Below are 13,937 nucleotides of genomic sequence, written 5' to 3' on the forward strand. Positions count from 1 at the left end.
TTGCACTGTCCTGGTTGGCCAATCAACGTCTAGTACACTAGTAAACCTCCAGCCGTTCTGAGCACTCTGCTTCCTGTTGGTAAAATATTAGCTCAGCCCACGGGGGCGGGGCCAGTACTGATTTCATAGTTGTGGCAAAAGTTAGAATCATGCCTCAGTAAACTGCAACTAATCAAATTAATTCAATTGTCAAGTGCCAACTTTAAAAATAAAAAATGAAAGCATCAGACCAAATGAGACCCAAAATTCCCAACACATACAAGAGTGGAATATATAAATGTATTAACTCTTCATTAAAAAAATAGAATAATAGAATGGTAGAGTTGGAAGGGACCTCCTGAGAAACAACACATTGGCCAGAAATCGAACCAAGGTCAACTGCTTGGAAGTCAGCTGTTGGGCATTAAACCCGGGAGCTCCTGTACTTGAGGTGGCAGCTTTCCTGTTGAGCTATTTGGATAGCTCCCCTGTATAAACCTGGTTTGTGTTCCTTCCCCCTGCAATCCAGTTTCTGTTTCCCAGTTAGGCTTTGTCCTGTTCCCTTGATTAGACACCTTATTTAAACCTGGCCTAGCACTTCCTTCTTTGTGAGATTCTTGTGCTTTCTCGCCTGGAATCAAGATACTCTACCTGCCTGCTCCTTATACAAGACGCACCTTCTCCAGTCTAGCGACCTCTGGCAACTGTACCTGCCTGCTCCTTACACAGGACATGCCTTCTCTTGTGTACCGACCTCTTACTTCCCCCCTGACTATGCTACCTGTCCGCACTGGTCACAATACGGGGCTCCGAACTTGAACAAGACTGTGACAGCAGCTATGCTCACCACTATACCACCAATGCCACTAGTGCTCATAAGAACTGGTCTTTAGCAACTTCAGCTTCCATATTTCCAACGCAACATGAAAAATTAAAGAAGCATTAAGACTAGTTACTATGGGCAACTTCTCTAATCCACAAGAACTGAAGATGTATTAAAAATGTCTCCTTTTAAATCACAAGCACACATATATTTGAGCATTATATGTAGAAAAACAAATGTACATATTTTATGTTAGTAATGTTTTCATCTATACACCATTGTATCATAAATGTAATTGCTATAAAGTCCTCAAGAGATTCCGTTATTACCACCGCAGGCAAAAACTATCTATGTAAGCATTTATCTTACCAGTTAAACAAGTGAATCCAGAATGCACACAGAGCAAGTCGGGCAGAAAAACAGAGCCACGAAAAATACACAAGAACTTACTCCTAAAACTAAAATTACAAAAATGGCTGCAGATCATCTGTTTTGCATTTGTCCTCCGAGCAAAGCGTGAAAACATTTATTTATAAAGAAAAAAAACCTCCATCCTCTGGTTTGGTCAATTGTATGTTTAAGATAAATCTGACTGTGAACATGTTTTAATGCAAACAAGTTGAAAATGTTTGGTTCCTGAAGACAGATGTGCCCCTTGAGAACACTTGAACAACTCAGCGCTGTAATGGTCAGGAGAGTAGGGGTTTTACAACCAATTGCCCAATTACATGCTTACATGGAGAAATTGTCATTGCAATCGTGTATTAGAAAGCTTTAAATTAAAAGTTCTTTTTACTCCTTCATTTTTTCAGAAGTAGTGAAAATAAGCGCTGCGGAATATGTTGGCGCTATACAAATAAAGATTATTATTATTATTATTATCATAACTGGACAGTCTGAGGTTGTTTGCAGCCAATTAGAAGGGCTTGTTGACTAACAAAGAATTTCTTTCCAGTGGCTACTACCCCAATAGGGGTAGTACCATAAAGGGAAAATACCATAAAATCTGTCTGGAGACTCAAACCTCCATGTATGACCACTAGATGCATCCTGAAGAGACATCTATCATCCAAAAAATGTTCTAACTAACCTGTCTAGGTCCATGCGGTTTTTCACATGGAGGAGAAGCCTATATAACATGTTTTTTCCCCCCGTAAATGCTATATCTTCCTTTACCTACTTAAAATGTGTTTTACGGGAATTTACCATTGATGACCTACCCTCAGGATGGGTTATCAATAGTTGATCGGCAGGAATCCATATTCTCACTGATCAGCTGATTCTCTGACCCGCTGTCAGTGCAACCAGGCCAGACATCCGTATTGGGGTCAAAGCCGGAAGTGTAATAGATTGAATTTCTCCCATTGATCCCAATGTGTACATCCAGCTTGGCTGCACCGACAGCAAACTGGAGAATCAGCTAATTGGTGTGGATCCTGAATGGCAGATCCCCGCCGATCAACTCTTGATGATCAATCCGGAGGATAGGTCATCAATAGTAAATTCCTAGATAAGTCTTATAATGTATGTATACAATATCAGGCTACTTTTTTGTTTAAACTTTTGGGTTGAATTGAATGGATTAAAATTATCTCACGGCTTGGACCCAAGCGGTTTTCTGTTAGCCAACTATATCACAAAAATCTCAAGGTTATGTTTGGGTAGAAACTACAAAAAAAAAGTTCAATTCACAGCTGCAGTATTGTTATAAGTCAATCTTGCCGTCTCTGCTATCATTTGGTGGCTATAGTTCTTCACTTAGGAAGAGCGATCAAAAACAATCAACGTCTTAAGGCTCTGTTCACGCTATTGTTTTGGCTTTTGCTTTTTCTGACAGATGCAAACAGACATTGCCGGACCTCACTGACTTTATGGGGCTGCTCTAAATTCCAGTATTTTGTATAGTATGGAGCGACTTTATGGGGCTGCTCTAAATTCCAGTATTTTGTGTAGTATGGAGTGAATTTATGGGGCTGCTCTAAATTCTAGTATTTTTATAGTATGGAGCACTATTTTTACAATCAAAAATACTGAAGCAGCTGAAGGAATCCCTGACGCAGGCTGCCAACACAAGTGTGAACAGAACCTAACCCGTTACTCTCTGGATGAATGTTGTAAAGAGACTGAGAAAAGGAAGAGATATCAGGCAGCATAATACAGTGAAAGTCTTTCAGACTGACACTCAGTTTTACGGTTATGTATCTTCCCATTAAAACGTGCGTCATGGATCAGAGAGACATCATTTTATATGCTCCACTCTGCTTCTTACCTGGTAAGAGTTCTCTGTCCGCATTCTCTGTACACCCAGGATAAGGATAAAAAAGATGACCTTTTTCTAAGGGGTATGGTAGAATCCTAAATGCTGACATAAAAGAGAAAAAGGGTTACAAGGCAAAAGCAACCAAACTTATTATTTATATGAAGAATCTCAGTATTAACTAGATATTATGAGAAACATTAACAAATTAGAAGAGAAAAAAAAGAGAAAAAAGTATAAAGGCGTTGGCCCACTTCTACCTGCTCACCTCAACAGGACTCAGTCTGCAGTACCAACCTGGGCCACTGTCACTGTACAGCAATGTCTGCTTCCTGCAGCAAAACAGCTAGAAGTGGGACAAATCCCTTAAGGGTTATAACTGAAGTAAAACTTGCCCCACCATGAAACACATGTGACACCAATAAATGAATACATGGAATTTAGGATTCAATACTTTTCAAGAATTAAGATTAAAGTGTCTGAATCATAAGCAAGAAATTATTTTAACAAATGCTTGACTTTCATTACTAACATTGTACAGTGGAGGTAACTGCAAATAATTTAAAGTGGCGCTACTGGAAAATATATTCGCATCCAATATATAATGAACGGAAGTGATTGTGGTCCATCACCACTGCTGACTTAAATTAATAAAATTGGTAACACTATGAGAGTAGGAGACGGCTCTGTAGCATTACAGTGGTATTCCATTAAGATTAAGTAATTCCCTATCCGCAGAATATGGGATGACTAGGTGATCATCAGAACAGGGGGGTCAATATCCTTCTGAGAAACTGGTAAAATGGCTGGAGCGGCAGCACAGAAGGCATGCTCCGCTCCATATCCATTCTTTTCAATGGGAGTCCCGAAAATAGCCAAATTCAAGTGCTCGGCAAGCTCTGGTGCTCTCAATAAAATTAATGGGCACACAGGAAATAGCTGAGCACTGGAGTTCAGAGTTTTTCGGAACGCCCATTAAAATGGAGGGAGTGGTGGATGAGCATGCATGCTCTCGTTCCATTCATTTTGCCTCTCACAGAGGAATAAGAGATTCCTGTTCTAGCAATCGTTGGTGGATCCCAGTGGTCAGACCCCAATAGATCATCTAGCTATCCCTTAGCTATCGTAAGGGCATTTTCATATGAGACATTTTCCGCTGAGGAAAATCTGCAGCATTTAGGCCGTGTGTAGATGTACACTAATACCTCTGCAGGTGGCAGCATTCCTGCAAATCTATGTCCGACCCTTTACACAGATCTTTAGAACACTGATTGAGAATTGATACCCAAGCCAGAATCCATACACAGACAGCTGTTTTGAGGCGTTTGCCCTATATCAGTGTGCAGTAGGATCCTGGCTTGGCTAGTAAGAGGCCAGTGACATGAGTCAGGAGGGGTAACATCACTCCTTAAGAGAGTACCTAAAAGGTGTGAGAAGACTTCTTTCCCAGAGGAGCATGCATGGCCTTATATTTGCAAATAAGGAAGATGGAACAATACCTCTGCAGCGCCACCTATTGGGTGGCAGTGAAACACTGATCAATAGATTCACGAGAAATGCGCGATTCTCAACTAGAAATGCAGTCTAAAACACACTGAGCACGGACGAGCTGGTGAGGATGTCACCAGGTTATATGCTCAGGCAAACGAGAATCGTGAGTGTAAAAGGGGCATAAGGTGATGACATATTGAGAACACATCCTTAATGCATTATCTGTACAGCAAGTTTGTGCACTGTGGGCTAATGAGACCGAACAGTCACAGCCATAACACAGTCTTTGGAAAAAGCCATCACAGCTTTCCATTGCAGGGGAGGTAAGTGGCAGAGCGAGCAGCATACAGCAGTAGGTGGTGTGCATGCACTCTCTCATTTACTATTCTCAGAAGTGTAGTCCTGCCTATCTAGCCACTAGCAAATCAGCACACATTCAATTCCCATAGAACAACTGGAAGGAGTTGCTCAAAACTGAGGTTTCAGCCAACATGTAGTGATGAATTCAGATACTAACGTCATTTTATATCAGCAGCCAAGCAAAATGAACTAAAAAAATAGACTTTTTACATTTCAGAGACTTTTGGTATACAAATATGTCACTTTTTATGACAGCAGCACTTTAAGATAACACCATCATATAAATGTCATGGTATTTGCATGGATGAAATATGAAAATCAGATTTTCTTGTGCAAAGAAAAAATAAAAGCTTACATGCATGTCTAATTTTAAAAGCACATCTTCATTACAAAGATCCCAGCGGGGCCGATACAGATAAGATGTTCTCTTTGATGTCTTGTGAATGGTGCACTGAGATGTAACAATGACACAAGTGCCGGGGCTCCCTTTGAAACTAATACAGGCAGTGGAGCATTCCAGTGGTGCTGACAATTTAATTAATATGGGCCGGTTATAGACCTATATAGTGAAGCGATATATAGGGTACGGTATAGAAGAAAGACATACTTACTGCCCTCCCATGTGCAGTGGAGTAAATTTAATGCTCCTTCCACTCGTTTCCAGTGCTGAAGGTGGAAAAAGGCATATGCCACCGCTTCGCTGTCTCCGCGCTTCAGTATATGCTCTGGTGGCATAATCAAGCTTTTCATTTCTAACAGGTACTGGAACAATAAAGCACAAGGATTTAACACTATAACACTGCAGGGCTATTCTACCCAATATCAAGGAATTTGCGAGCAGACTAAAACAAAATCACTAAACGTGCTCTAACTTTGAAATATATTGTATATTAGTGCTGATCTCAGGGACTAATGCTAAGATAAAAAGTTTGGTGCAGTGTTAGCAGTACTGAAAAAAGTGCTGATGAAGAGACCCAAGTAGTCTCGAAAGCTTGCACTACTAACATCATTTCTTTTAGTTAGCTATTAAAACGTATCATTTCTACAAGAATATTTTATGGCTGCGGTTACACGGGGCGTAAATCCCACGGAATGACCGCAGCGAGACCGCACGGAAATACCGCGAGATTTCCAAGGCAAAAATGCAGCTTCAAAACCTGCATTCCGCTGCGGCCATCTCTCCCCACAGAGAAGAGAGACTGCCGCAGCAAAGACGTCGATAAAATTGACATGCGGCGGCTTTGAATTTCGCGTGGCTTGGCCCCAACAGGTTCTCCGTGGCGTGTGAACGAGCTTTTTGCAAACCTCGTCCACTTTGCTGCTTTATCCCAGGATAAAAATTGCCAGCGGAATTTCCATTTTTGCTAAATTACTGGCATGGACGTAGTTTACTTTCAGAATGACTACGTATCACGTGATACAGCCAACGCTCCCCTATTGTGCAAGCTAGGCACTTCTTTCATTCGGGAAATGTACCTAGTTTGGTTAGGTTGGGGATGACCTCTGTGAACGCTGCATCAGGGCTGTTATTATAGCTGTCAGTTACAGGGGTTAGGAAACACAGCATCACTCTTGCTCATGGGCTTTGTAAAGTATTACAGCTCAGCCTCCTTTAAGTAACTTGTTTTTTTTATTAGTCCCCATACGGGACCAAAACTTGTGATCGTTTCATCGCCTACACAGTATAATGCAGTATTATACCGTATTTTAACAGGCTATCTATTAAAGACGTTCCATAGGCACGTCTTTAATGGGCAAACAATCGTTGCAGCCCATGGGGCCTTCCCAAGGCTCCAGGGTGTCGTGACATCTGGACGGCACCCCCACAATCTTATTATGACGGGGCCATTTGGGACACTTAAATACCAATCAATCGGGACATTTAAATGCTGCTGTCAGAACTGGCAGCGGCATTTAAGGAGTTAACAGCTGTGATCAGAGTCATCTTTGATGGCGGCTGCTGCCGGGCCGTGTATGGAGCTGGTTTGGTATGCAGTGGACAGCTATAGAGGTCCTAACTGCATGGGGTATGTGCAGTTAGGACGTATATATATCCATAGGTATGACAGGAAGGGGTTTACTTCATACAACCTATTTAAGGCTGTGTTCAGTTTAACAGCTGTGTCCGGCCGATATTTTCATGCTGGAGTCAGACACAACTGATGCCTTTTCGGTTCAATTTCTGTACTAGTCCGGCATCTGGGACTGGAGAGAAAAATGCTGCATGTAACGTATTTCTGTCTGAGATGCCTTAGAGCTCGTTCACATGGGTGTATGCGGGTCTTCTGCAGCATTCTACACATTACAGCCCATATGCTCTGCCGGCAGGGACCGCATATGGGCTACGTATGGCCTGCGAATGATGTGGTCACAGATATGCGCAGTGTGAGTTTTTTTTTATGCATGCGTATGGACAGTGTATCATACACTACCCATATTAGGGCTGCGTATGATACACAGAGAAATAGGTCAGAAAACGCTATCTTTTCTCCTTAGGGACAGCACTTAGATGGTGAGTGAGAAGACTTAAAAGGCCATTTACGCTCCTCTGTGTAGTATGCAAATAATAGAAATGAAACAATACCTCCACAGCGCCACCTATTGGAAGGAAGCAATACCTAAGGTCAATGCTAGACTCTTTATACAAGCCTTGCAATAATGACAGCTGTCTGTGCATGAGCTCTGACTTTGCTTACATTTCCTGGTCACTGTTGCAAAGCTTGTATAACGAGTCTAACATTGACTTTAGGTATTCCTGCCTTCCAATAGGTGGCGCTGTGGAGGTATTGCTTAATCTCCATTATTTACAGAAAAATAGAGCATGCTGCAATTTATTTCTCCTGTGTATCGATACGCAGTGTCCACACGCATGGATTAATGAAAGTCCATTGACTGCCATCGACTCCATTCATCGCATGCTACACAGGATATACACGTGCGTAATATGCGGTGACAATACGCTCATGTGAACGAGCCCTTATACTGACCCACAGAAAACTATGGGATCAGTTCTGGTACCAGTTTCCTTCCAGCATTTCAGTACAACACCGCAGGGAATAATAGCCAGATAGATGGGGATACAGGAAGTCGGTGAAAAGTCACAATTTATTTTATTGACACTAGTAGAATTAACTCCACCCTCTATATTAACCATACATACCACTAATATTATTTAGTGTACCCCTGTTAGATCAACTCTCAGTTCTTTCAGATGCTTTACCTTTAGTTTAAGCCTCAGTTCTACACACAGACATTAAGCCTGGTATTAAAAACTTACAATAAAGTTGACCGCTTCCTTTGATCATAGTTTGCATTGATTTGGCCGATCTAGCCCAGCCAATTACTTGACTCTGCTTATACACCAGCAATCTCGAAATAATTTACTAATCTGAATAAGTGACTTAACTTTCTCTTTTCTTTAAGTAACACTGATGAGGTTGGGTTCTGGTCAAGCAAAGCCTGTTTGCTGCATGAGTGAGTCTTTCTCTGCTTGCCCCAGGCAATCACGCTGGAGGGTGATATGCTAGCTAATCCTCTGTAATCCTCTTTGTTTAACACACCAGTGGAGGTTTGCATGGATCTTGTGTGGGAAAACATTCCATGTACCCAGGGACATTTCACCTCATGGGTTTGTTAGGGTCTTCTAATATAGCTATATCTTGTCATGACAAAAATGGGCTACTAGTTCCAACCTATAGCTGCCTCGAATATCAAGTAGGCAATTCAAGTGTAAAGCGCATCACTCATAAATATATATCTTAGCAGCCCCAATCAGTGGCATCATTAGTTACCTAGGCATACAGATTTTTACCATTTGCGTCCTTTGCTCAAACACACTGAAATTAGTGGATTCTTCTAAAAATTTGCCAGTGTAAACTGCTACCCTCTGTGACAGTGGCTAAGAATTCTGTCATCTGCCTATAAAACAGCTCAGGCACAATTAGCTTGATCCAAATGGTGCTCCTAGAAATTGGAGAAAAGTCAGCCAAAAAGGCAAATTTCAGCTGATGACTTAATCTGTATGGGGGTCGCCCCACTTACCAGAATTTTCCGGCAGCATTTATGAATTGGCTGAGCCTCAGCATTTATTGGTCAATTCATAAATCCCACCTCCACAACGTGATGGCTGTGACTGGTTCTCGAACACTGCTCAGCCAATCAATGCAGTACTGGATGTACCAATCAGAGTTATCACATTGGTGCATTGAGTGCTGCATTGATTGGCTGAGCGGCGCTCAAGAACCAAATCAGAGGCATCGCTTCCTGGAGGCAGGATTTATGAATCTTGTTACCAGGAAGCCATCTGCTTTGGGTGACCAATGACTGCAGGAAGCCTGCTGTAGCTCCTGAGAGCAGCAGGAGGAACGTAGACCGAGCCTGCTAGGTAATATATTGGGGTTTTTTTGTCATGTAATGCAGCTAGGGCTTATTTTTTGGGGTAGGGCTTATATTTCAAGCCTCCCTGAAAATCAGGTAAGGGCTTATTTTCAGGGTTGGGGAAATAGTTGATCAGAGAGAACTCTCTGATTATGTATGTAACTCCTTTAAATGTGGCAGTCAAATCACAGGGGTGCAGTATTGGTCTTTTAGCAGTCTGGGGACTTCTGAAGTTCCTCAGGGCTGCCATGACTTTTTGCCTATTAAATACTTTCCTGTGGCATATCTTTATTAGGCAGACTGTTAAAATACAATATAATGCAATACCATAGTATTATAATATACTGTTAAAGTAATCAGACAATTCAAGTTTGCCTTCACTGTTCAGATTCTAAAATATAACTTTTATTAAATAATGACTAAACTAAAAAGGCCTAAAAGACAGCCAACCTTAGGGACCCTACACAAATAAACATGCAACAGGGGTATACGCAAAAACTCTTCCCTTGTGTGGGAAATTAGGCCTAACAAGTAGGTCCTACAGGAAGTTCTAGAAAAGAACTGAGAGTTTAATAGAAAAAAACAGTGTCTAATAGAGTGGAAATAAATAATAGGGTGGCCATCAGCTACACAGAGCTTTGTCTGTCTGTCTTTTATCTTATTTTGGACATTATTTAATAAAAGTTATATTTTAGAATCAAAACAGTGAAGGCATTTTGGGGAATTTAATTTTGATTCTACTGCTGCGATGAAGACAATTCAAGTTTCAGTCTCTTTGGGGACTAATAAAAGGAGAAGCAAAAATAAGTCAAATAAAAATTCTCTACTATTATTATAGTGAAAAATTAAAAATATTAAAGCTTTTCCAAATCATCACAGCCAAAAAATAAAAAGATTTAAAATGGGTCTAGCTACATCTGCAATCCCACATGATTAACTGCATCAGAAGAAAAAATACACAAAAGCAGATATGTTACCTAAAAGTACTGAAATAGGCCCCATGCCTACGACGGTGGAGGGCTTCACTAGCGGAATATCGCAGCAGAGTCCGCCACGGCGCTCCCCAAAACTCCCATACTCCCCTCCCGGATCCGTTACGTTATTCCCGTCTCTCGAGATGGCGCGCATGCGCAGTACAGAGCAAGACGCGCCGCTAGTGCGGGATGACGTGGGCGGGGAAGCATATTCACGCGATACTTCCACTGTGCTACAGCAGAAGTATAGCGTGACGGCCAGCTTCCATTGACTACAATGGAAGCCGGCCACGCGTATTCCCGCAGTAAATAGGAGCATGCCGCGTTTTCTTTCACACTGCGGAATTCCGCGGTAGAATTTTGCAGCGTGAATATTGAGCTATGAGGTTTAATAGAACCTAATAGCTGCAGGATAAGACCACGTATTTCTGCCGCATAAAAAACAGCAGAAATCCGTCCGTGGGCATTAGCAATTCCGATGAGAAAAAAGACTATTCACTCAGCTGCAGTATCCGTCAAGGCTCTTTCATCAAAGAAAGTCTATCTACATTTTTTACGCATAGAAGTGGCTGATTATCATGTTCCTTAAATGGGACTCTCCAGGAAGAACCAAAATATATCTGTCCCATGAGGACCAGAAGCTACCTGTCTTTCCATGTATATATGCTAAATTTTGGGGCTGTATTTACTAAATTTGGTCTATTGTCAGCTTAATAAATAAGCAATAAAAATTTGATATATTCAGACCAAAAGAGAGAAATATATAGTAATGTAACATTTTATTCATAGTTAGCTAAGAAAATAACAGGTATAGTTACAAATTCCATCAACATATGGGCTGACGCACACTACAGTCGTAAAATAAGAGTTGGGAGATGGAGAATGACTGTACAAAGTTCAAGAGTTCAGGTTGCGTCTTCTGATTTACTGCTGGAAACCAATTTTTCATGTCCAAAATTAGAGCAGACTTTCCTAGCACGGGAGAGCTGCAGATCCCTTGCAAAATTATCATCATATTCTTGGATTTACAGCAGCCGGTGATATCATCCAATTAAGTCCAGAGGACATTTGAGGGACAGCGATGCCACCGAGGTAGAGAATGCTTCACTTGTTAGGTGGTAAATGGTAATGGCAGTGGCAAGCAGTGCCAAAAGAGATAAAAGACAATTACTGCACCCATATGATCGCAATTATAGGCAGGAAAAGCAGGATCTGGCTTTTCCTTGCCGCACACTGCAGAATATGTAGCCTTATAGTGACTTAATGCAAAAAATGTACATTCTGTACAGAAGAAAAATGCTAAATTGTATACATACAGTATATACACACACGAGTGAGACAATAATTATCCACAATACAGCTATAAAATGTGATTTCAATATAAAGTGGAAAACCTCTAATATAATTTGCTTTCAATGCACTTCCATCATTGAACAAACTTTTCTATGCCCTCAGAAAAAAAACATTTTTGGCAGAGCTGCGAGCCTCGCATGAATCACTTCCTTCAGTTCTTGGAAGTGGATTAACAAGCCCTAATGTCTCCTTGAGAGGACCAAACAGGTGATATTCTGAAGGTGAGAGATCAGGACTATACAGAGGATGACCCAATACCTTAACCTTGTATCAACAGCATGGGCAGCAGTATGCGGAGGAGCATTGTCATGCAACAACATCCCTTTTTGCAACTCTGATAAATCACCCCTTTTACCCATTACAACAACGAGTGATATTTCCTTACAGGAGACGACTCTCGCAAACTCCTGGTGACCATTTCTAGTACTGCAGGCCTAGCACGAGGATGTTATAATATATACATCTTCAATTATTGCATATAAGTCATGGGGGAAAAAAAAAGGTAGTCCCACAACATAGTGAGTGATTGAGTGTGTGTAAGCTCCAGTATATTCAGCAACCCGCGACAGTTATGACTTGATGGGTTACAGGGCTCTGAAGAATGTAAATGAAACCCCCTGTTACAGTGCCATTACCACATCCAATGCCGTTGCTGTTTCTTTAACATCTAAAAAAAACTAAAACATAAAAGGGGCAATAACCCTATAGGATAAAATAGGTACTTTAAGATTGGATACCAATACTTAGGACACCGTTTCTAAACCCTTTACAGGGAACCTGTCACAGCCCCTTAAACTAAGTTATGGGGCTGGTATGTAGTCATAAAAACAAACGCTCACCTCCTCTACGGCTGGTAGGTGACATGAAAAGGAACAGGGGGAGGTATGCTTTATACCCCCTTGGCTCTGCAATCCAGCTGTCTCTGCTCTGAAGCTGTCGTTTGGCACAAAAATTGGACACTTTTCAGGTTCCCCTTAAGACTTGGAAAAATGTTTTTAACTTTAGAGAACCACTATCAAGGAATTTCTTGCAAAAAAAAAATAAATAAATAAAAACATCTCCCCATCACAGAATAAACACATCCAGGAGGCTCACCACCCTTTTCTGCCACAATATAATCAGTCCAGAGCTTCACTACTCCTCCCCCCCTCAGTGTAACTACATCCAGTGCTTCACTACTCCTTCCCACGCAGTATAATCACATCAAGAGCTTCACTACTCCACCCCACTGCAGTATAATCACATCCAGAGCTTCACTACCCTTCTCCACCGCAGTATAACCACATCCAGAGCTTCACTACTCCTCCCCACCACAGTATAATTACTTCCAGAGCTTCACTACGCCTCCCCACACATTACAATCACATCCAGAGCTTCACTACTCCTCCCCACACAGTAGAACCACATCCAGAGCTTTAATACGCATCCTCACTGCAGTATAATCACATCCAGAGCTTCACTACTCCTCCTCACAGCAGTATAATCACATCCAGAGCTTCACTACTCCTCCCTACCGCAGTATAAGTACATCCAGAGCTTCACTACTCCTCCCCACTGCAGTATAAGTACATCCAGAGCTTCACTACTCCTCTCCACTGCAGTATGACATCCAGAGCTTCACTACTTCTCCCCACTGCAGTATAATCCCATGCAGAGCTTCACTACTCATCCCCACTGCAGTATAATCACATCCAGAGCTTTACTACTCCCCCCCCACTGCAGTCTAATCATATCCAGAGCTTCACTCCTCCTCCTCACTGCAGTATAATCCCATGCAGAGCTTCACTACTCCTCTCCACTGCAGTATCACATCCAGAGCTTCACTACTTCTCCCCACTGCAGTATAATCCCATGCAGAGCTTCACTACTCCTCCCCACTGCAGTATAATAACATCCAGAGCCTCACTACTCCTCCTCACTGCAATATAATCACATCCAGAGCTTGAGTACGCCTCCCCACCGCAGTATAATTACTTCCAGAGCTTCACTACGCCTCCCCACCGCAGTATAATTACTTCCAGAGCTTCACTATGCCTCCCCACACAGTATAATCACATCCAGAGCTTCACTATGCCTCCCCACACAGTATAATCACATCCAGAGCTTCACTACTCCTCCCCACACAGTATACCCACATCCAGAGCTTCACTTCTCCTCCCCACCACAGTATAATTACTTTCAGAGCTTCACTACTCCTCCCCACCGCAGTATAACCACATCCAGAGCTTCACTTCTCCTTCCCACCACAGTATAATTACTTTCAGAGCTTCACTACTCCTCCCCATGCAGTATAATCACATCCAGAGCTTCACTACTCCTCCCC

The 13,937-nt window shown here is 41.9% G+C and overlaps 1 protein-coding gene across 6 annotated transcripts in view; it reads right to left on the reverse strand.

The window, feature by feature from the left end:
• Positions 1-13,937, reverse strand: part of ST7L (suppression of tumorigenicity 7 like) — a 126,935-nt gene that overhangs the window by 52,115 nt on the left and 60,883 nt on the right. For all 6 annotated transcript variants that reach the window (XM_066600042.1, XM_066600047.1, XM_066600046.1 and 3 more), the window contains exons 12-13: positions 5,522-5,672; positions 3,072-3,164 (exon numbers count right to left, since the gene is read on the reverse strand). In XM_066600042.1, coding sequence (XP_066456139.1) covers positions 3,072-3,164; positions 5,522-5,672 — 244 coding nt within the window. The remainder of the gene's footprint in view (positions 1-3,071; positions 3,165-5,521; positions 5,673-13,937) is intronic.

This window comes from Eleutherodactylus coqui, chromosome 4 (assembly GCF_035609145.1).
Source record: "Eleutherodactylus coqui strain aEleCoq1 chromosome 4, aEleCoq1.hap1, whole genome shotgun sequence".
NCBI classification, from domain to species: Eukaryota; Metazoa; Chordata; class Amphibia; order Anura; family Eleutherodactylidae; genus Eleutherodactylus; species Eleutherodactylus coqui.